General features: G+C 39.3%; 1 protein-coding gene across 1 annotated transcript; it reads left to right on the top strand.

Moving 5' to 3' along the window:
* Positions 1-590: 590 nt before the first annotated feature.
* Positions 591-21,592, top strand: bri3bp.S (BRI3 binding protein S homeolog). The gene is made up of 3 exons (XM_018244185.2): positions 591-983; positions 18,269-18,371; positions 20,162-21,592. The coding sequence occupies exons 1-3, from the start codon at positions 795-797 to the stop codon at positions 20,578-20,580; spliced, it is 711 nt and encodes a 236-aa protein (XP_018099674.1). The 5' UTR covers positions 591-794; the 3' UTR covers positions 20,581-21,592.
* Positions 21,593-25,128: the final 3,536 nt, after the last annotated feature.

The following is a 25,128-nucleotide window of genomic DNA, read 5'->3' as shown; positions in this document are numbered from 1 at the left end:
ACAGATAATATAGTGAATAAAGTACCCCCTCTTGTAAAATATAAGGATATTATAAGTTACCGAGGAGTTTCATGACCATATAAAAACACGAGGCCGAAGGCCGAGTGTTTTTATAGAGGTCATGGAACTCCGAGGTAACTTCTAATATCCTCATATTTTGCAACTGGGGGTACTTTATTTATTATAATACACAAGTTTCAGTGAGTCATGTGACGGAAATGACATCAGAACTCACCGTTTATAACTGATGACATCAGAACTCACCGTTTATAAGGATATAATTTACAGGATATTCATGGCTTTTGTGTATTATAATTAGGATAACAATAAAAGAAGCCTCTCAGTCAGTCTGTTTGGTTGCCAGGGGTCAGTACAAGCAGACACAGTGGTCCATTGGAGACTAGGAAAATGCAATAGAGGGAAAGATAATTAGCAATTAAAATTTAGACATGGAGAAGACAGGCATCTATACCACCCAGGTGACCCAGCTAATAAACTGACAAGAAGTCACAAACAAGCAGTTGTTGCTAACTATGCCTCTGTGCCTCAGTAGCTTTATGTTTCTCGCCATACAGAGATCTACGCCGGTTTTTCCAGACTGTCAGTTTAGGCCGCGCACAATGTGGTGCTTTCTGACAGTTGGTTGCGTGCGGCGCTGCTGTGGAAAGTGGCTGCGCTAAGGAAGGGGCTGTTCTTCCGGTGCGAGGAGGAGTCGGACTGTGCTGCTGCTGCTGCCAGAGGATTGTATCAGTGCTGCTGCTTCTGCTGTTGCTAGAGCCCCGCACTGCCTGCAAATGGTTTCCTTGCGCTCCAAGCTGCTGTGTCTCCTCTTGTTGCTCCTGGTGTCGGGCACATTGGGAGCCCAGGCCAATAGGAACCGCGGCCATGACAAACAGAACAATTCCTTCCGCAAGGCTGCTACCGGCTTCTACCAGACCATCAACAATGTCTTCGGGGAAGAGAACGTGCGAGCCGTCCAAAAGGTCAGCAGGCGCCTTGTCTCTGTATTAGTGTCTGTGCTATCCATTTGCGCTCACATGCACGTCATACATTTCATTTGCGCTCACACGCACGTCATACATTTGCTACTAGTCCCCTAAATGACTAATTGTCTTTGTGCCCGGCCAGCCTGTGTGTATGTGTCATACATGTGATTCATTCAGTGTTATTCAGGGAACGTTAGGGGAATTCAGATAACATTTTATTAATCCTAGAACAGTCTCAGCCTATTTAGAATTGCATAAGGCAAAATACATGCAGCTGTTCTCTGCTTGTGTCACTTCTAATAGAATACTGCTAAAACAGGGGTTATTTTAATATGGGGGGAGGGTGTTGGTTCAGTAGCTGATTTGCATCTAGGTTACACTAGCAGTTTTTGCTCTCTATTTACAACTTCCCTCCTAGGTCTTTGCAAGACACCCACAACTTAGTATTGGGTCATATTGTGAGCAGACATTTCCTTTAAAGGAGAACTCCACCCAAAAACACTTTATTTTAATTTTTTTTTTTGCCTCTTGAAATAAAATGTCATTCTAATCTTCTGATATATATTCATTTAACAATTTCATTGGTTTTAAAGGTATTTGTAAATTGAATCGGAACACGTTTGTCTGGTAGCAGCACCCCCAGTCTTGCTGTCAATGCATACTCATGGGGGGGGGGGGCTGGCTCGCTTGGCCTGGCTCTGTTTGGCTGTCCCTTTCCCCTAGGGCTTTTGCACTGACATTCTGTGTTTTTTCCCCCTGCATTTTATGTGCATTTAAACACAGGTTTGAATGCAAATAACGCATTAACTAATAGTGATGGGCAAATTTGTCGCGTTTGGCTTCGCCTCAAATTTCGCGGGAAACTGGCGAAACATTTTCGAAACGGTGAAAAATTAGCGAAATGGGTGCCAGCGTTAAAGTTGACGCCAGCAGCCATTAAAGTCAATGGACGTCCGTTAATCGTCTCCAGCGTCAAAATTGGCACCGGCGTCGGAAAAACTTTGATGCTGGCGTCGGAACCGTTGCAAAGTCATCGCAAATACATGCCTGCCGCATAAATTCAGCCATCACTGTTCACTAATTGTTTCCATTATATTCTGCCTGGTTGTACTCATGAGTGTTCTGAGTTGCATCTCAGTGCGTTTGTTTAGACGCAGCATGTCTTGCACTTGGCACATGTTCAGCTATCAATAGAACACAGGGTTGCTGTGGAACGGAAAAAAACTGCACTTAGTTGCCTGTGTGTAAAAGCCCTTAGCCTTGAAACAAAGTAACAGGTCAGTTATTCTTCAGGACCTGTGCTGTTAATCAGCGGGGTTCTCCAACATTGTTTCAGAAGATGGACTAAGGTGGCCATACATAGTCCAAAAATTACAGTCCAATAATAGATCCAACGCTTATTGGCCATGTATGGGGCCCTCTGACTGGCTTCCACAACCGATTGGAGAGGTTTAAAAATCTTGTTGGAACGAAACCACATAGGCTCATTGATGTGGGCCTCGCTATCAATGTATCTCCTTCATTACAATCTGATCGTTGGGCCCTATATGCTCAATTCAAGGTGGGGACCTCACCAAACGAGCAGACTTTTAAATGTATGGGTACTTAAGATGTGCATGGGATGCAAACAGCAAGTGAAAAATGTACCGTATATTGTAAAGCTGGTTATAATTAGATTTTCTTTCATTGTACAAACAACAGTTTTGGGAGGAGTTCAGCAGTGGTCTTTGCTATATAAGGTAAAGAATTAGACTAGCAGACAAGAAGAAGCTGCCCCATTCCACTAGGTATAAGCAGGCTCCAAGAGTTCCAAAAGATATTATTATTGTTAGCATGTTTTTATAAAACGCCATTTTATTCCATAGTGTTGTACAGTAAATGGTTGTATACATTAAACATACAAGAAAACATGTAAACATAACCAATACAAAATAATGAAATAATGCTCAACATGCGAAGGTCCTAATAAAGTGTTCATATTGCCAAAAAGTAACTATTTTGGGTAAAAAGTGACTTTTAAAGGGATACTGTCATGGGAAAACATTTTTTTTTCCAAAAGGAATTAGTAAATAGTGCTGCTCCAGCAAAATTCTGCACTGAAATCCATTTCTCAAAAGAGCAAACAGATTTTTTTGTATTTAATTTTGAAATCTGACATGGGGCTAGACATATTGTCAATTTCCCAGCTGCCCCAAGTCATGTGACTTGTGCTCTGATAAACTTCAATCACTCTTTACTGCTGTACTACAAGTTGGAGTGATATCACCCCCCTCCCTTTTCCCCCCCCAGCAGCCAAACAAAAGAACAATGGGAAGGTAACCAGATAGCAGCTCCCTAACACAAGATAACAGCTGCCTGGTAGATCTAACTCAATAGTAAAACCCCATGTCCCACTGAGACACATTCAGTTACATTGAGAAGGAAAACAGCAGCCTGCCAGAAAGCATTTCTCTCCAAAGTCACATGACCAGGGGCAGCTGGGAAATTGACAAAATGTCTAGCCCCATGTCAGATTTCAAAATTGAATATAAATAAATCTGTTTGCTCTTGTGAGAAATGGATTTCAGTGCAGGAGTCTGCTGGAGTAGCACTATTAACTGGTGTGTTTTGAAAAAAACATGTTTTCTGATGACAGGATCCCTTTAAGGCATAGAGGAGGGGCAGGCAATATTTGATTGACAGCTGAGATTTTTGAATGAGTTTACAACAGCTATGAATGCTTTAATAAAAAAGAGAATTTGGATTTTATGTTTAGGACTTTTATTATACAGATTTTTATATCTGGGTGACAGGTAGACTGTCCGTTACATTACAAATAAATTGTCAAAATGCTGTTTACTAGGTACTACATATGTCACATTTATTCTCACAGAGGTGCAATACTCAATTTTCCTCATATGGTTCATAATGATAAAAAGTGATGGAAACAGGAACTAGTAACAAATAAAAACAGCTCCCCTCCCCTCCGCCATCTTTTTTGCTTCCTGAAATCCCCCCTTACTGTGCCAGAGTGGAACATCTCCCGCGTTGAAGCTCTGGGACCGGGCTGAGTGCCTATGTGAGTTTCCAGAGGGGCTGGCGAGTCCTCGGCCATCCGTTGCCGACAGCGTAGATTCAGCAATTGTTGCCGACAGCGTAGTAAGCCGCAATGCCGGTTCCTTTTCCGTTGCATGCGCAATAAACCGGACCTTTACCAACATGGCGGACAGGTAATGCGCATGCGCAAGAATTTGTTAGCAGCGCTACTGGTGTTCAGAGTGGCGTCTTCTCCCCCAAACTTGCTGCCATTACAGTGTGTGAAGAAAGTTAGTCCAGCACCCACTGTTTCATGAATAAAACGGCCTTTATTGGACCAAGGGCATTACAGCAACGTTTCAGACCAACTGGTCTTTTATCAAGCTAACCAACATGTGATTCAATAGTGCTATTTATACACTCACACACCATCTAGTGGTCATTAGTGACAATTAATATATAGAGAAAATGGACTAATCATTAAATCATCATTTTGCATATAACAATATGTCATTATAGCAGTATACAAAATCAGTGCCAAATATAAATAGGAAGACGACCAAATGTGAAAAATATCTGTAAGACATAAAAGATAATACAAAAAATATAAACAACAGTATTAAAACAGATAAAAGTATCAATAAAATCATCGGAAGATAGGACTCAGATCATACTCTTTGTTTAGGCCCCCAGGTTCCAGAGTTTCCAATTTTCTGATCCAATAGGCCTCTTTATACAACAGCTCCTTTAGTCTATCTCCTCCCCGACGCTTAGGTTCAATAGTTTCCATAATCTGAAATTTTAACTGATTAACTCTATGAGCATGCTCAATAAAGTGACCAGCCACTGCTTGATCTTTCTTCCCCGTCCTAATTGCAGATTTATGCTCACGTATCCGTTCACGGACCGTTCTCTTGGTTTGTCCCACGTATGCTAGTCCGCATGGACATTTAATAACATATACTGCATACGTGGAGCTGCAAGAATAACGACCTCTTATTTTTATGGGGTTACCCCTTCTGGGGTGAAAAACATTTTCCCCTGTTTGCACATTTGAGCAACAATTGCAGTTAAGGCAGGGATAAGAACCAACTTTCCCCCTGATTTCCATATTTTTATGTTTACTATTACTTCCAATATCTGAGTGTACTAGCATTGAGCCAAGTGACCTCCCTTTCTTATACGCTATAACTGGGGGTCTGTCAAATGCCGTTACTTGGGGTAAGTTATCTTTGACTAGTGGCCAGTGTCGTCTTAGAATATTTGTAACCTGTTTACTCAGGGTGTTATATTCTGTTACAAATGTGACATGATTTTCCCTGTGCTTCTCTTTCCCTTTTAGCATCTCTGTTCTTTCCTGATTCTTTATTTCTTCTAGTTGACTATTTAGAAGGCTATCTGGATATTCCCTCTCACGAAATTTGTTACACATTTCCGACAATCTTTTCTCTGCTTTCTCACTAGAGGTTACTATTCGCTTTACTCTACTTAATTGAGATTTAGGCAGTGCTCTCTTAAGTTGTGGTGGGTGGAAGGACCGATAGTGTAGTAGCAAATTTCGATCCGTGGGTTTAACATACAAATCCGTCATTAAGCACCCATCTTGTTTGTACACCCTAGTGTCCAAAAATGGGATCTCCTCCAGATGAGCATTTAGGGAAAATTTTTGAAGGGTAGGGAACTGTTTATTTCCTGAACAAACCTCTCAAGGGTCCAATATGGCCCCGCCCACAGCGCAAACACGTCATCTATATAGCGTATCCATTTTTTACAGTGTGTTTTAAACAGTTCATTATCATATATAAATTTTATTTCAAATTGATTCATGAAAATGTTTGCGTATGCGGGGGCCACATTGGACCCCATTGCCGTGCCCCTTATTTGCATATAGAAGTCATTCTCAAATTGGAAATAATTATTATGCAAGAGTAATTCCAAACATTGTAGAGCAAATTTTTTTTGGGAACCATCCATGGAGTCATCTTTTAGCAGCTCAGATGCGACAGCCTCCACACCCCCATCATGTGGGATGGAGGTGTAGAGGCTCTCCACATCAAGAGTCACCAACCAGACCCCTTCGATATCCTGTGAAACGCTTGTTAATATAGTCAAAAAATCACTGGTATCTCTAATGTATGACTGATGAGCCACTACATATGGTCTGATGACTTTGTCAACAAAAATTGCAATAGGGGAGAGAATTGAATCCACACAGGATACAATAGGTCTACCTGGGGGATGTTCTAAGTTTTTGTGAATCTTGGGGAGGACATAGAATACTGGAGTGAGAGGACTACGTTGCTGTAGGAACGCTGCCAATTTCCCATCAATTATTTTTATTTCCAACGCTTCACTGAGCAATACTTTGATTTTTTGTTCGATTTCAGTTGTAGGATTTTTATTTAATTTGCGATACGTTGTATCGTCACTAAGTTGGCGTAGTACCTCAGCAACATAGTCCTCCCTGTCCAGCAACACCAGTGCCCCTCCCTTATCAGCCGCCTTAATCACGATTTCCGGTGAATCTACTAAATTTATCAGTGCCCGGTATTCATCTTTATTCAGGTTATTCGGTAATAGGTGAATATCCCCCTTCCGATACTTTTCCTCCAGTTGATGCACTTCCCTGGAAACATGCTTGATATACGTTTCTACAAAAATGTTATCACTCTTGGGCATAAATGTACTGGGGGGTTTAAGATCTAAAGAATCCCCACAGAAAGTATTAACAGGATTCAATAACTCCCCACTCTTGACATTGCTGAACTGCACCTTTAAACGTAATGTTCTATATAACCTGAAAAGTTCAAGATCTAATTTGAAAAAATCGGGTTTGTTAACAAGACAGTATGATAGTCCCTTGTGTAGTACCTGTATTTCAGTCTCAGTCAGTATCTTGTGGGACAAATTCACCACCGCATCCGCCGGCGTTTGTTGGCCCCCTGCTGTTTTATTCTTGTGGTGTTTTCTCCCTCCTCGTTTGTATCTGCGCGGTCTGGCGTGATTGAGCCCTGCGATCCACCTAAAAAAGAAAGAGAAGTGTCCTGCGAGTCAGACGCTTCCGTGGAGGCGCGTACCCGTCTGGTCTCTCCTGTTCTCTTAGCGGCGTTCTGTGGCCTTCTGTTTGCTGCGGGATATTCGTTCCGGTATGGCACCCATTTGTACACCACTCCGTCCTCATAGTCCATCGCATCACGCTGAAATTTATTGCGCTTGCGGGTCTGTACTTCCATCCGAAAGCTCTGAAGATGGTCCGTCAGCTTTTTCTTCCCCTCTGCAACCACCGCTGGACTAGCATGGTTCCGCAACTTGGTTTCAACCTCATCGCTACTTTGTATCACACGAGGTAATTCTTTATGGATCTCTTCAATTATCGCCACCATCAGGTCTAGGGAGCATTTGTTCAATATAGCTTCCCATTTTTGACAAAATTGTGCATTATTAGAGAACATGGTGGGTCTCAGGTGGGAGCGCAAGCCACGTGGGATCCGCTTACATTTCACATATTCCCCCAATGTTTGGGCATGTAATTCAAATGCAATTTGTTTTCTTTTAATTTTTTCCAGCTCTTTAAAATCAATAGAGACATCTGGCTTGTTCAGAAAATTTTCTGATTGTCCGATCATGCCAGTTATACGTGTAATGTCCGCATCAGTATATACAAAAGTCATGGTGAGATTAATTAGTCGTGCACGACTTACGTGGAACAAACAATAGCAGATTAGTAGTCAGCACAACTGCAACTCACTTCTTTGGCTGGGTGCACGTCCTCCAGTGGCCACCTTCCACTGGCAATATTAGCGAAGAAAGTTAGTCCAGCACCCACTGTTTCATGAATAAAACGGCCTTTATTGGACCAAGGGCATTACAGCAACGTTTCAGACCAACTGGTCTTTTATCAAGCTAACCAACATGTGATTCAATAGTGCTATTTATACACTCACACACCATCTAGTGGTCATTAGTGACAATTAATATATAGAGAAAATGGACTAATCATTAAATCATCATTTTGCATATAACAATATGTCATTATAGCAGTATACAAAATCAGTGCCAAATATAAATAGGAAGACGACCAAATGTGAAAAATATCTGTAAGACATAAAAGATAATACAAAAAATATAAACAACAGTATTAAAACAGATAAAAGTATCAATAAAATCATCGGAAGATAGGACTCAGATACGCAAACATTTTCATGAATCAATTTGAAATAAAATTTATATATGATAATGAACTGTTTAAAACACACTGTAAAAAATGGATACGCTATATAGATGACGTGTTTGCGCTGTGGGCGGGGCCATATTGGACCCTTGAGAGGTTTGTTCAGGAAATAAACAGTTCCCTACCCTTCAAAAAATTTTCCCTAAATGCTCATCTGGAGGAGATCCCATTTTTGGACACTAGGGTGTACAAACAAGATGGGTGCTTAATGACGGATTTGTATGTTAAACCCACGGATCGAAATTTGCTACTACACTATCGGTCCTTCCACCCACCACAACTTAAGAGAGCACTGCCTAAATCTCAATTAAGTAGAGTAAAGCGAATAGTAACCTCTAGTGAGAAAGCAGAGAAAAGATTGTCGGAAATGTGTAACAAATTTCGTGAGAGGGAATATCCAGATAGCCTTCTAAATAGTCAACTAGAAGAAATAAAGAATCAGGAAAGAACAGAGATGCTAAAAGGGAAAGAGAAGCACAGGGAAAATCATGTCACATTTGTAACAGAATATAACACCCTGAGTAAACAGGTTACAAATATTCTAAGACGACACTGGCCACTAGTCAAAGATAACTTACCCCAAGTAACGGCATTTGACAGACCCCCAGTTATAGCGTATAAGAAAGGGAGGTCACTTGGCTCAATGCTAGTACACTCAGATATTGGAAGTAATAGTAAACATAAAAATATGGAAATCAGGGGGAAAGTTGGTTCTTATCCCTGCCTTAACTGCAATTGTTGCTCAAATGTGCAAACAGGGGAAAATGTTTTTCACCCCAGAAGGGGTAACCCCATAAAAATAAGAGGTCGTTATTCTTGCAGCTCCACGTATGCAGTATATGTTATTAAATGTCCATGCGGACTAGCATACGTGGGACAAACCAAGAGAACGGTCCGTGAACGGATACGTGAGCATAAATCTGCAATTAGGACGGGGAAGAAAGATCAAGCAGTGGCTGGTCACTTTATTGAGCATGCTCATAGAGTTAATCAGTTAAAATTTCAGATTATGGAAACTATTGAACCTAAGCGTCGGGGAGGAGATAGGCTAAAGGAGCTGTTGTATAAAGAGGCCTATTGGATCAGAAAATTGGAAACTCTGGAACCTGGGGGCCTAAACAAAGAGTATGATCTGAGTCCTATCTTCCGATGATTTTATTGATACTTTTATCTGTTTTAATACTGTTGTTTATATTTTTTGTATTATCTTTTATGTCTTACAGATATTTTTCACATTTGGTCGTCTTCCTATTTATATTTGGCACTGATTTTGTATACTGCTATAATGACATATTGTTATATGCAAAATGATGATTTAATGATTAGTCCATTTTCTCTATATATTAATTGTCACTAATGACCACTAGATGGTGTGTGAGTGTATAAATAGCACTATTGAATCACATGTTGGTTAGCTTGATAAAAGACCAGTTGGTCTGAAACGTTGCTGTAATGCCCTTGGTCCAATAAAGGCCGTTTTATTCATGAAACAGTGGGTGCTGGACTAACTTTCTTCGCTAATATTGCCAGTGGAAGGTGGCCACTGGAGGACGTGCACCCAGCCAAAGAAGTGAGTTGCAGTTGTGCTGACTACTAATCTGCCATTACAGTGTGTGTCTACTGCTCAGATCTGAGGGTCAGGTTGTAAGTAAAATAACCTGTTGCATGTTACGCTGAGCCTTTTGACGGATATTTTTTCTCTAAAAACCTCATGTCATTAATTTTTCAGTGACTGGTGTAATGATTTCAAGTTGCTCTTACTCAGGCTCCAGGGGGTGAGTTCTTCCTTCTTTTGCTTCACATGGAACTAATAGAGATGTTACTATAACAAGGATTTCCTTCTTACAGAAGTTCCCCTAAGGGAGAGGAGCAAAGGAGAAAGTCCAGCAGATCAGAATGTCTGTCTTGTGGAGAACCAGCATTGCCAAGCAAAAAAGCATGCAGGAAATGCATGGAAGAAGCAATGGGTGTCAATTCAAAACAATTCACAAATCTGATGGATTGGATGCAATAATCCTTTAATAACTCCATGACAAACATAGTCTCCCAAGTTACAGACAAGATTCTGAATAGCATAAATTCAGAAAATGCCAGCACAAGTGGAGCTACTTCCAAATACAGAGAAAAATCTCATTCTGTTTCAGAAGGTGAAATTTCAGGGAGGAGGAATCTGAGATGTCATTGGATATGGTGTAACCATTTAATCAAAGCTATCAGAAAAACCCTGATCCTGAAAGACGAACAGACCCGTCTACTAAAGATAAAATGTTCAAATCGATACATGATGTAATAAAGAAAAACATGGAGTCCGAATGGGAAACGCCAGATAGAAAACTGGCTCCTTCTAGAAAATTCAAGAAAATGTTCCCTTTCGCAGAAAATTATTTGAAAATCTGGGACAACGTTCCAAAGGTGGACGGGGCTATCACCAGGGTAGCTAGGAGAACAACTCTCCCGGTGGATGAAGGCGTGTCACTCAAGGACGCGATGGAAAGTCGACAGGATTCCACTCTAAAGAAATTATACTTGGCTAACGGGGCTATCTGCAAGGCAGAAGTAGCCAACACGACAACAGTAAGAGCCAACAAGATCTGGGTCAACGAATTGGAAAACGCTATAAACGCTGGGGTAGACAGATCCAAACTTCTTGAAATGGTCCATGACATCAAGGTGGCAAGTGATTATTCAGCAGAAGCTTCTCTAGGAAACCTGAAATTGGCAGCCAGAGCCATGGGGTTAGCAGTATCAGCTAGAAGATCTCTCTGGCTAAGGCTTTGGAATGCAGATTCCCAATCCAAACACAACCTATGCTCGTTACCCTTCAAAGGAGATCTTTTGTTTGGAATCAAACTTGACCAAATTATTTCCAAGGCCTCTGCGGCTAAATCCGCCTTCTTACCACAAGAAAAAACGGATAACAGAGTTCAGGGAAAAAATCTACGCACTTCCTTTCGGGATTCAAAACAATACAGGCCAGGCAAATATAACAACAGACAATGGAAATCCAGAAGCCAAAATTTCCAGAATTCCCAAAGGTTCAAACGGGAGCCCAAAGCCGACAAAAGTAAGGCATGAAGGTGCGAGAGTCCAACTGCCTTACTTAGGTGGAAGATGGCAGTTTTCAAGGTAGTATGGGCTCGAAAAATACAAGACAGATGGGTGGTGGATACCTTGTCAAACGGTTACCGTCTAGAATTCAAAAATAATCCCGAGACTCTTTTTCCTCTTTGGAAGGGCCAAGAACAAAGCAGGCCATAAGAAAACTCAGGGCTACAATAAAGAAGCTGCAGCAAGACAACGTGATCGCTACAGTTCCTACAAGCCAAAGATTCAAAGGCATTTATTCACACCTGTTTCTCAGGAGGAAAATAAACGGGAAATCCTGAATTTAAAACATCTAAACTAACATCTTCATGTTCCAACGTTCAAGATGGAAACCTTGAAGTCAATCTCTCTAACTCTGTCCAGATAAGACTGGATGATAAAACTGGATTTAAAAGATGCGTACTTACACATACCAATACACCGAGACCACAGAAAATATCTGAGGTTCAAGATTCTGGGGAAACATTTTCAATATGCAGCAATGCCGTTTGGGTTGGCCACAACCCCAAGGATTTTTAAAAAAATCCTAGCTCCAGTCCTTGCTAACCTGAGACTGATGGGAATACAAATCTTCGCATACTTGGACGACATTTTGATAAAAGCCCAATCACAATATCTGCTGTTAAACCACTTGGAAGTGACAAAGCAATACCTAGCAAGCCTTGGCTGGAAGATCAACTGGGAAAAAACAACGCTCATCCCAAGTCAACGAATAGAGTACCAGGGTACAATCCTGGACTCCAGGAAGATGACCCTCAGCCTCCCGACAACAAAAGCAGGGGATCTCTCAAACAGTATAGGGAATCTATTAACGCATCAGTTTAATTTTCTTGCGCAATGGAACAAGAATCGGAATGCCCAAGACCAACTTATATTCCTGTTGGAGGAAACAAAACAAAGTTTGATGTGGTGGATGCAAACAAACCAACCTATTACCAATGCCAGCAGTTCTGGGTGGGGAGCCCACATGGGGGAATACAGAACCTAGGGATGGTGGAACAAAGAAGACAGTCTAAAATCTTCCAACTGGAGGGAACTAAAGGCGATTCATCTGAGCCTTCTGGCATTCAGTCCCCTCATATCGAAAAAAGTGGTCTTGATTAAATCAGACAACACTACAGCAGTAAGATATATCATGAAGCAAGGGGTAACACGATTCTGGAGTCTTTTGTCCTTGACCATAACTATGTTTGCCTGGGCGGAGAAAAATCTACTATTGATAAAAGCCACCCACATTCCGGGTCTGAGCAATGTGTTGGCAGACAAGCTCAGCAGAGCTCCCCTGATGGGAGGAGAATGGGAGCTCAACCAAGAAATGTTCAAAAAAATCTGGAAAAAATGGGGGCCATTCAAAATCGATCTGATGGCTTCCAGGCACAATGCAGAGATGGTGACCTTTGGCTCGTGGAAGAAAGACCCCAAAGCTGCAATTTTGGATGCATTCTCAGTAACCTGTAACTGGGGGCCGCTATACATCTTCCCTCCAGTAGTGTTGCTCCAGAAAGTAATCAAAAAGATTGTATAAGACCAAGCAGATGTAATTCTGATAGTACCTTGGTGGCCAAGACGGGTTTGGTTCCCTCTACTTCTCAACTTCGCCAAAGGGAACTACTGGAGACTCCCATCCAGAAAAAACTTGCTCACTCAGGGGTCACAGAATTACCCTCAGCCGGGAATGTTTTCCCTAAGGGCATGGCGTTGGAAAGGACCAAACTAAAATCCTTAGGTCTTTCAGACAGTTCAGTTTCCACTCTCTTGGCTAATAAGAAATCTTCCACAACAGAGAAATACTACAGAATTTGGGAAAAGTTCTCTGGTGTAAAGATAATGATTCCTCTACAAAACAAACTTCCGAAATGCAGATAGTGGAGTTTTTACAACAGAGAGTCAATTGTGGCTTAAGTAATTCCACCCTCAAAGGTCAAATAACAGCCATTTCGCACTTTTGAGGCACAAACTGGAGTGCAAAACCTCTGATCAAGAGATTCTTCCAAGCCCTCAAGAGAATCAGACCTGTGATAAAACCTGTGCCTGCTTGGGATCTCAGTTTGGTTCTAAATGCTCTGACGGAAGCCCCATTCGAACCTCTGGAAGAAGTGCCTCTAAAACTGGTTAATATTAAATTAACCTTCCTATTAGCAATTGCCACAGCCAGAAAGGTAATCGAAATTCACGCTTTATCGGCAGAGAAAGATAAGATCACTTTCTTACAAGACAAGGCTATCCTAACCACTCAGGATGGTTTTACACCAAAAGTAATCTCTAAATTCCATATGTCACAGGACATCATCATTCCCACGTTTTTCAAAAACCCCCTCTCTGTGGAAGAAGAGAAATGGCACACCCTTGATGTAGTGAGATGCCTAAAGATTTACCTGAGCAGGACAAAGGAAATAAGAAAAAACAATTCCTTATTGGTTATAACTCAAGGCACTAAATCTGGAAGACAACCTTCCAAGAACACTGTAGCAAACTGGATCAAGGAATGTATCCACATGGTATATTCACACCAGTCAGTCTCTGTACCCTCCAGAGTTAAGGCACATTTGACCAGAGATACAGTGGCGTCCTGGGCACTCCGGGCCCAGGTATCTTCTGAAGACATCTGCAAAGCAGCGGTGTGGAGCTCCTGGAACACCTTTATAAAACACTATAAATTTGACTTATACTCCAAAAGTCTTTCAACATTTGGTTCCTCAGTTCTGAATAGTGTACTCTCTCAGTAAAAGTTTATTATCCCACCCTTGTTTATTTGTTGCTTTTTTACGTCCCTTGTGGAAGGAACAGCAAAATGGAAAATCAATACATACTTACCGAGATTTTCTTTTCCTGGACTGGAACATGGCAGTGGGCAAGGCTTCCCAACCCTAATTTTGGGGGAATTGAATAAAGTCCAAAGATGGCGGTGGAGGGATGGGGAGCTGTTTTTATTTGTTACTAGTTCCTATTCGGTCCACATGACAGAAGGGATTAACCCTATTGTGCCCACTGCCATGTTCCAGTCCAGGAAAAGAAAATCTCTAAGTATGTATTGATTTTACATTATATTGCCTTATTATTGTTGCATACAACGTTTGAATGAGACCATTGACTCTCTGTGTTTTGTTGTTCGGTGTCCAGAATGCAATGGAATAAAGGCAGTGCACTCCTGGGTTTCAAGACGCTATGTTTACTAGATTGATACTATGTTTAAATAAAGTATAACATTTTTTTAACCAACTTGGAGACAAGCGATCAATTTTTGAAACCCAGGAGTGCTCTGCCTTTATTCCATTGTGTTGCTGTTGGCGTTCCCCCTAGAGACGGACTCGGGGCTGGTTGCACCCGGGTCACAACGACTGCAGGGTAAGAGTTCAACTTCATTTACTTTGATTTATATGCACTACTGAAGACTGTGGAGATCCGATCTTTAAAGTTTGAGCGCAGGGTCTGGGGCGTCTAGCACCCGGACCAACTGTTATTTACGGTGAGCAGGATTAGGTCTGTGATTTATTAACAGTTGTAACTGAACCCGCAAGTCGTCTTTATTAAGGAGAGTGAAGTCACTAATGGACTTTTTTTTTTCTTCTGCTTAGAATAAATCGGTGTTCAGAATGCACTTGTTTTTCAGTAGAGCATACAGGAAAGATCATCAGCACCCTGGGCTGTTTTTTTTTGCATTGGGGTCTAGAGATTGTGAGTAATTGTGCACATAAAAAATAGTGGTCTTGCTCCTTTTTGTTTGAATTTATTCTTTACTTAGATGTGAGAAATCTATTTTTTCTGATTCTGTGAGCATGTGGGTAGTCCTCAGGTAACCGTCTGGGTACCCGGCTAAGGTGTGGGACTTGATCCTCCCTAGTGTTGAAGGGAAATTTATAGTCCCTTTCCTGCTGAACAAGCGCTGGAGTGACTTCACTTGCGGTCCCTGGTCAGAAGGTAAATTTAATGATGTAGGGTCCGGGTTGGATAACGGCTTAGGGAGGGGGGTGTATTGGGTGGCAGGTGCAGGTCAGTGGGTCCGGTCAGGCATGGGTCCTTCTGGATAAGGTTTTTTTTCTCCATAATTTGGATCTTCTTACCTTAAAGAGATACTGACACCAGAAATTAAACTTTTTTTTTACATCTATCATAATATTGCCTTTGAAAGCTACTTAAAACTTTGCCATTAAGTATTCGTACAATGCTTTTACATTACCTGTCTGGTGCTTCATGTTCCTGTATGTGTGCGCTGCCATATTTGTGCGCTGCCATATTTGTGCAGCAGGAGAGACTGAATAAGAGACTGGAAGGTGAATAGGAGATGATCTGAATAGAAAGAAGAGTAATTAAAAGTAGCAATAACGATAAATGTGTAGCTTTAGAGAGCATTTGTTTTTAGATAGGGTCAGTGACTCCTATTTGAAAGCTGGAAGGAGTTAGAAGAAAAAGGCATCTTAAAATATGCTATTATATTGAATTTTATAACACCAGTGCTTCCTGCTGGTCAATTTTTCAACTGTACAGTCAGAAAGAACATGTTCAGAAGCACAGCAGAGAATTGTTCTGATGTTTCACTGCTCAGGAAAGACCTGAGAAAGGTCATTTGAGGTTTCTGGTTTATTTTCTGGGCAGAGCAACATCAGGTCTTTTATGTTCTGCTAACTGTAGGTGGAAAACTGACCAGCAGCTGGTACTGTTATTAGTATAAAGTTCATTATAAAAGGTCATAAACAACTTAATTGCAAAAAAAAAAAGCGAAAGTGCTTAGAAGAGCTCTCAAAGCAATTTTGTAGCCATTCATTACTCCATTGTTTATCATGCGCTAGTTTTATAGCTGTAGCTGTCAGACCGGATTGCACTGAGGAAGCAGTTGGCCTGTGGGGAGGGGAATTAAAAAAGGAAATGAATAAGCTGTGGTTTTATGATAGCAATGAAGCATAACGTTATCTATCTATGATAGAGATAGAGACTTTGCATAGACAAGAAAGAACTAAGCACTTGTAAGGTACAGCAGAAAGATATGTTCATTTATGCTCTTCTAGTTTTTATAATTGTTATTTGGGCAAACTTATATAGGGCTGTGTAGTTTTGATAGCAAGCTTTTAGGCTAATACATGGTATGGTATGGTATGGTAAATGCCATTTTTAAAAAATTCTGATCGACATGATTATGCCAGTGCATAAATAAACAAATTCAAGATTTGACCAAACTTTTTCTTTTAACATTCACATACTCCATTGTGATTATTATTAACTTCACGTTCCCTGTGATGAAAAGCTTCACTACGTTTTTGTAATCACAGTTATATGTCGCATCCAATCTGCCTCCGTTAAAAGGCAAACGCTCACAATTCTAACTGTAACAGGACAATAATAGCGTCAATCTGTGCACTATCCTCCCACTATATCGTTCCCTGGAAATCAATCCATGAGCATCCATCTGGATACATTACTGCAGCAGCCTTCCATATCAGGGTTGTCATAGAGTCATAGCGTTGCTTCTGATGCATTATTCTAGCGACTATTTTTCTTAATTATTATAGCTAATTAGAGCACAGCAAACTAGTACAGGTATAGGATCCCTTATCCGGAAACCCATTATCCAGAAAGCTCCAAATTACGGAAAGGCCATCTCCCATAGATTCCATTTTATCCAAATAATTCAAATTTTTAAAAAGTATTTTCTTTTTCTCTGTAATAATAAAACAGTACCTTGTATTTGATCCAAACTAAGATATAATTAATCCTTTTTGGAAGCAAAACCAGCCTATTGGGTCTATTTAATGTTCACATGATTTTCTAGTAGACTTAAGGTATGAAGATCCAAATTACGGAAAGATCCATTATCTGGAAAGCCGCAGGTCCCAAGCATTTTGGATAACAGGTCCCATACCTGTATATGAACAAAGGCACACTCCATTCAATGCTTCTGCAAAAAAGCCAAAGTTTTCTTCATGCAAGGTGAGATCTTCGCAAACGTTTCGGGGTCAAGTGACCCTGAAACGTTTGCTGAGATCTCACCTTAAATAAAAGAAAACTTTGGGTTTTTTGCAGAAGCATTGAATGGAGTGTGCATTTGTTTATATACTAGTTTGAATTACACAATTGCTCTTGTTTGCAGTGGAGCTAACATTGGTCACCTCTCATCGGTTAAGGTGAATAAAGGCAGAAGGAAGCTTTGGATTGTGTGTATGTATATGTATATGTGTATATATATATATATATATATATATATATATATATATATATTTATTTACCACTATACACTCCTGGGCACTTGGTGATGGATATATTGGAGATAATACCCATTCTTCATATGATATATATCTATCTTGTATATATTGTACATATCCTGGAAAAAATGAGTGGAGACTTATGATGAACACTCTCCTACAAAGCTCCACTGTGATGCTGATCCTATATAATAAAGTTGAAGTGTCTTTGCGTCCAGTCCCTGTGTCCGTGGGATTGCACTACTGCCCATGTGCCCCACGGACCATCTCTGGCGAATTCGTCCAGTCCCTGTGTCCGTGGGATTGCGCTACTGCGCATGTGCCCCACGGACCGTCTGACTACATATGTTCTAGCGCCCGTTAATTTAACAGGCTTGATGTCTAGTCCTATATAATACACGTAGCAGACTAATTCGCTGTAACTAGGTTTTTTACATTTATTCTTCTCATTTGTTTTTTTTTTAACATTTTATTTATTCTATTGATCAGATTATATGGTTTTAAGATGCATTCCCTAAAAAGTAAATTGTTTAAATGTCTACTTATCTTTTTTAAAATACATATAGATTGTGTCACACATTGATATATTTAAGATCCAGGCTGACTGGACCTGGGAGAACATTGTTGTATGCATGCAGTGGCTGGGGATGAGTTTCTTTAAAACATATTCATAATCATGTATGAGAAGTTAGAAATAAACAAAAAAATACTAATGGTTTGTTTTCATACCTGTCTAGTTCTTCTCCCGACTAACAGAGAGGTTTGTGTATGGAGTAGATGTATTAGTAGAGACACTCTGGAGGATATGGACGGATCTCCTAGATGTTCTTGGAATTGATGGTGAGTGGTTGATACACAGCAGAACATGTTTGCCAGGTTATTTAAAGCATGGGTGCCAGATGTCCTATTAAAACACTCTAGATAAGGCAAACTGCTCTCAGTATGAACTTTCTGATAGAAGAGACCTTTCTCTTCTTTATTAACCCATTTTCTGCTGAATGGATCTATATCTTATAGCAAAGCTATACAATACCTGATTTCATCCTTTCTAAATTAGCATTTAGGTGCTAAAATGAATTCATTTATCAAACATAAAAGTAAAAAAAAAAAGCAGCTTAGAATTAGATTTAAGTTTGCAGGCAGCTGATGAGCATATTGGGTCATACATGCAGATTTTGTCTGCTTTAGCAACCAGGTAGCACTTCCACTTTTCATTATACTTATGGCATATCAAAAGTTCATTCCTATAAAATGAAAGTGGATATTTAGTTTTCCGATATATATTTCACATACAGTTTTATATATTTATTTGAATCCTGTATGTCAAAGGGTCTGTGTGCTGCTGTAAATTAGGACATGCTTTTCTATTGTGCCGCTTTCATACCTGAAATTCAAACTGGTTGCTATGGTCAGGGACTATCACAACTGATCGCAACAAAACACTGTTTATTACTATATTTAATATGTCACTACAGGCTTGCTCCTGTACTGCTGCTAGCAGAAGGAGCATTTATGTAAGAGGCTGTTATGGTGTACCTCTTTAGCAAGTTAAAACTTGTTTCATTTTTTATCTTGGCATTGCCACTTTTTATAAGTCTTAGTAGTAGTGCTTTAAGTTTGCTAAAGTATTTGCCAGTCTTATTACCTATGCATCCAAGGCAGTACAGGTAAAGAAATTATGCCGTTAGAGAAAGTTCCTTTATTACCAGTTTCTCAGCAACATAAATCAGTTTAGAGCACTGCCTTGAAAGTATTGTTATACATTGTTAAACTTGGGTGATTATACTTACTCTGCTTCATCTTTCCATTCTAGGTAGCCACTCTACCCTCAAATTGTCCTTTATAAATTTGCTTCGTACAAGATTATAACCAACACTGGCATTTTAATCGACTCTCTTGAAATAGACTACAACAATACTTAAGGAGTTGTCCCATTAATCAAGAGTTCCACACCCACAATGACATTATTTCATGGCTCCTTCAGGCTACTTAATATGGGGGTAATGGCAGGCAATAAGAATGCTTGTGGCCAGCCTGAATGAGAGAAATCCCCTGCTTAAGCCACAAGGCCAATAACTACCCAGAAGCTACGGAATACAATTACAAAAGGAAACAAATTATTGTACATTTATCCCTCAACATTTTTATTAGTGAAAGGAAAACAAAACAAAAATAAGGTATAGTGACACTGTAAGGACATAAAATCTATGGTGGTGTTAAAATAGTTCCCGGGTACCAACACCATTTTACAGTTCCATGCTGTGCCATGTGTTTACTGCCAGCACACAAGTGTGCCAAAATTAAGTGTATTGGCACTTAAATGTTAAATTTCCCTAGGGAATGATATATATATTTTCTGATAAAATGGTTGTGGGGCAAGAATTAATGAATGGAGGTAGTAAGAAACAGGCAAGTAGAAATCACGCCTATCCTTTAGGTTTTTTATAGTCAGTGCTGAGAGAGAGAACAAAAAAACTGTCTGGCACATGGATTTACTTGTTAAACAGTTAAACAAAACTTTCAGACACAATAACCTTTAAAATGTTATCAGTATATAATAATGTTTACTAACTTTGTCAGGTGCAGATATATATTTAATATTCCTGTTTTCTCTGCCTGTACCCCCACAGCTTCCAATCTGACACACTACTTCAGTCCTGCAGCAGTTGCCAATAACCCTACTAGAGTCCTCATGCTGGTCGTCGCCATCCTCCTTGCCTACTGGTTTGCATCCCTGCTGCTGGGATTTTTCTTTTATATCCTACACGTTATGTTTGGGCGATTTTTCTGGCTTGTCCGCGTCTCTCTGTTTGCACTGTCATGCATTTATATATTACAGAAGTATGAAGGGGAACCTGAAAATGCAATGATCCCTCTGTGCTTTGTGGTGGCTGTTTATTTTATGACAGGGCCTGTTGGACTTTACTGGAGGAGAAGCAGCACTAACAACCTTGAAGATAAGATTGATCGTCTAGATAACCAAATTCGGCTTCTAAATATCCGTCTTACAAGAGTGATAGAGAGCCTGGACAGAGCCAGTGAGCAGTAGCCATTTGGTCTTCAAAACTTCAAAACACCAGCTTTTTTTGAAAGGGAAAAGCACTGTTTTTTTTTTGTCAAAATATTCATAAAGTGGTAGCTATGGTAGTATTGTATGTAGTAGAAGTATGAGGTGAGGTACATGGTCAGGCTTCTGAAACTGGTCCCTCTGCACTGAAGTTATTCAAATGACAGCTACATAATAAACCACTTTTATAGATTTCTATAATTACACAATGTAGTACATAAATGTTTTTCAAGCTCACTTTTTTATCTGCATTGTATGAGTACATCATCAGTGAGATCCTATTTTAAGACAGTAACCCAAAGCTATTGCTACCAAATGTATTTCTAGAGACTCTTGGGGTGGTTGGAATTTTCCATCTAAGGCAGGAGGTAAAGTTTCCCAAATCTGAGTAAGAAACAGATAAAAACATAATGTATCTGTGTTATGTATGTGTTTATCCAAGCAGTTCGCTGCCTAGTATTTGTATTATGCTCAGTCTATATGAATTTCTTCAAGCACTGCTCTGTCGAGATCATTGATTAGGATTTGTAAAATACATTTTGTGTTGGTTTTTATGCCTTTTGCTCAGTACTGTGGTGTAAGGGTACACTTAGATAAAATGTGCTGTCATTTGTGCTCTTTTTTCATTTGTACATTTAGAGTCGATTTACAGGTCATTGCTTAGATGAATCAGCAGTGGAAATGTTACTGTATTGTTGCTGCTTTTCTTTCTCAGGTTTACTAAGCAGCAATAAATTGCGTCCATTTCCGTTTTTTTTTTTTATGTGTGCATTGATATAGATATACGCCTGTGATCATTTGTAAAAGCAAATGCCTACTTATTAAACTGTTATAATGTATATAGGAAGATATTATTGATTAATGTGTGTGGTAGTTTTAGTCTGGTGAGGAGTTAATCTAAAATTGGTGTTTTGCCAGGGACCTCTGCGCAGTTGGAATAATTTACTTCACTGGTGTTGTAAACATGATCGAATGATTAAAAATTCTATATTAACATGTGCTGCTAATTCAACTCTGCTGTGCAACTTGAGTCAGGGATGGCACAGCTATCAGATCTATCATTGGCAATGCTTGGTACCAGGGATTTTCCAAATTGGTTTTCTTCTGTATTTCATATTGTCATGTACCAGTGGTGAACTTTGAGGGCTGGTCCCCACCACCCAGAATCACAGGTCACCCTCAAAGCAGACTCATGTCTAAAATTTACTGAAACACAACCAAACATAAGAGAATAATTCATTTAAAATTGGCTTATATTGGGTTAGTTGACATCTAGGGGCAGATTTACTAAGGTTCAAGTGAATTTTTGAAGTTAAAAAAGTTTGAATTTCGAAGTAATTTTTTGGATACTTTGACCATCGAATAAGCTACTACAACTTCGAATTCGATTCAAAGTTAAATAGTTTGAATATTCAACCATTCAATAATCCAAATTACTTTCTCTTTAAAAAAACTTCGACTTCAATCCTTGCCAAATTAAACCTGCCGAAGTGCTATGTTAGCCGATGGGGACCTTCTGCAGCATTTTTCTAAGTTTTTGGAAGTCGAAGTAAAATTGTTCGCTCGTACTATAAAATCGTTCGATTCGAAGGATTTAATCGTTCCATTGAACGATTTTACTTCGATATTCGAATTCGAAGTATTTTTTACTTCGAAATTCGACCCTTGATAAATCTGCCCCCAAGTATAAGACATGGCCTTAACATTACAAAGGAAAAGGGAACAAGCAAAAAAATTACCATTTACACAGTCATATAGACAATTATGTCTGCTGGTTTTAAATATTTGTGGGTAATAGAATTCTGAATAATAATTATTTTAAGAAGCCCAATCACAGACAAAGGTTTCAAGCAGTACACAGGTATTAAAGTGCCACTAAACCCTCAGATTTTCCTGCATGAATTGAATTGTGCATGCTACTATAGTCTTTATTCTCTCTCGATTAGCCCATTTTAACCTGGTCTGCTAGTTCACATTTGCTTCTAGCTTCTAGTAATAGGGTAATAAAAACAATAGAAGGCATGTGGGAGGTGATATCAAACCTCTGGCTATCCTGCCAGTGAGACTTTGGGTGCATAAACAAAACTAAAATCACAAGTCTAACCAGAAATAGTCTGTTACAACTGAGCAATAGTGAAATAAACATGCATTCAACTCTTAATAGTTTCATTCGGAAAATCCAGGGAACATAAAAAAAATTAAATTTTTCTAGGCAATTCTTTTAATAAATAGTACCATCTATAAAACATATCTACTGACAATTATATAGTGAATAAAGTACCCCCTATTGTAAAATATAAGGATATTATAAGTTGCCGAGGAGTTTCATGACCATACACCCACAACAGGGGGTACTTTATTTATTATAATACACAAATTTTAGTGAGTCATGTGACAGAAATTACATCATTTCTCACAGTTTATAACTGAAGACATCAGTATAAACTCACCGTTAATAAGGATGTAATTTACAAGATATTCATGGCTTTTGTCTATTATCTAGTCATATTCAGATTTATATAATAGCAATAATTATCATTGGTTTATTAGGGCCTTGTATGTTATATTTGCTGCCTCAGTGTAAACTGTTCAGCAAGCCGCATTTAATGTAAGCCCTGGTACACTGTGTGTGCACACATACCTGTGATCAGTGGCTCTGTAATTCATTGACACAAGGCATGCACTTGTAAAGTTCAATATTATTTTCATTGGGGTCATCACTGTTTGTCAATTAGTAGAGTTTATTATTATTTTTGGGGTCATCATTGTTTGTCAGTTACTTGTTTATATTTTCTTGTTGATTGTGAACTATCATCTGAATTTGCAAACTGAGCAAAGAATGCTAGGGGGCAGACCAACACAGATGTTTTGTAATATAGAAGATCTATTATATTCTGCTGTACAGTTGCTTGCAAACAGGGGTATGCAGGAAGTTATTGGGGGCCCAGATGTCATACAGGGAAATGTAATTTTCTACATACACAAAAGTTCTGGGTCCCCAGCTCTGACATGAAACAACCTATATTGGTTGCTTTAATGATCACTGGAGTCAATTTCTGAGCTTGCTTTCTCTAATTTGTACAAACAATGTGTATATTTTTGGGGTGACAAATTTTAAGGTGCGAAAAATAGACAATTTTGGCCATAGTAATGTTCAACCATGTCAGATGCATCCCCTCTCCTGTCTGATCAGCATTCATAGTCTGCCTGCAATTATATGAACAGGGCAAGAATGAATCATATGGCTGGCACATCTGACTGCTCCACGTCTAAAATAGGGTAAAATATGCCCAAGAATTACATAACACTATCTCCTGCTTACAAAATCAGAACAATCCAGGAAAACTTTTTGTACTGGTTGCTTTTCCAGCAGTCTTAATTTTCACTCCTACTGTAGGGAACAACAAAACAGGGAGGGATGTTTATACATTTAAAAAACCTGTGTGTGAAAGGGATGTATTGTTTGAACTTGTCAGTATACCTACAAGGTGTATGTTTCGAATGGGTTACATTTGATAGGTCTGACCTGGGCAGCTTTCTTATTTCTGTGTATGAAATTTGCATGGAGGCAGTGGTGCCATAGTATTTATATTTGTACCACTTTATATATACTTACATTATTTATATAATATTGTGTTTAATCATTGTTCTTGTTAATACTTTGTCAAACAGCTTCCCCTCAGTTATGTTATGTAGAAGTGCACTGAATGAGCCTCAGGGAAATAAGACACTTTTGTACTTGACACGTTATTAACAAATACACTAGGGGGCAGATTTATCAAGGGTCGAAGTGAATTTGAGGGAAATTTCGAAGTAAAAAATTATACTTAGAGCATCGAATAGGATACTAAGATTTCGGCTTTGAATTTGATTTGAAGTAAAATAGTTTGAATATTCGACCATTCAATAATCGAAGTACTGTCTCTTTAAAAAAACTTTGATTTCAATACTTCAACAAATTAAACATGCCGAAGTGCTATGTTAGCCTATGGGGACCTTCTAGAGCAGTTTTCTAGTTTTTCAGTCAAAGTAAAATCGTTCGATCGCTAAAATCCTTTGAATCGTTCGATTCAAAGGATTTAATCGTTCGATTGTTCAATTTTACTTCGACCGCAGAATAGCCAAATTCGATGAAAAAAAGTTTGAATTCGATATTCAAAGTATTTTAATTCGATGGTCGAATTTCAAAGTATTTTTATCTTCGAAATTCGACCCTTGATAAATCTGCTCCTAGGTATACCCTAAGAAGTTGCAGTATAAGAATGATTAAATATTATACACAATTAATCATGAGTGTTATATGCAGACATTATGTGCACAGAAAGTGGCATATTTATCAAACGGGGAAAGAGACCTTGCCACTGGTGGACCAGATAAAATGAGATTTCACTGTTTGATAAACATTACACTATACTCCTCTGACAATTGGGAATTTCTCTCTAACCAGCTCTATTTGACCTTTTTGGAAAATATGCCCAATAGAGAGAGAAAATGATTGCCAGCACACAATAATATATATCAATAATTATT

This window comes from Xenopus laevis, chromosome 1S, assembly GCF_017654675.1.
Source record: "Xenopus laevis strain J_2021 chromosome 1S, Xenopus_laevis_v10.1, whole genome shotgun sequence".
NCBI lineage: Eukaryota > Metazoa > Chordata > Amphibia > Anura > Pipidae > Xenopus > Xenopus laevis.
Note: the sequence above shows the minus strand (reverse complement) of the source record. Positions and strands in the feature narration are given on the sequence as shown.

What these genes read in the sequence shown, in the direction of transcription:
- bri3bp.S (XM_018244185.2), top strand. Translation starts at nt 795, where the DNA reads ATGGTTTCCTTGCGCTCCAAGCTGCTGTGTCTCCTCTTGTTGCTCCTG. An exon ending in ACGTGCGAGCCGTCCAAAAG is followed by an intron (nt 984 to 18,268) that starts GTCAGCAGGCGC and finishes ATACCTGTCTAG; the next exon opens with TTCTTCTCCCGACTAACAGA. An exon ending in AGATGTTCTTGGAATTGATG is followed by an intron (nt 18,372 to 20,161) that starts GTGAGTGGTTGA and finishes GTACCCCCACAG; the next exon opens with CTTCCAATCTGACACACTAC.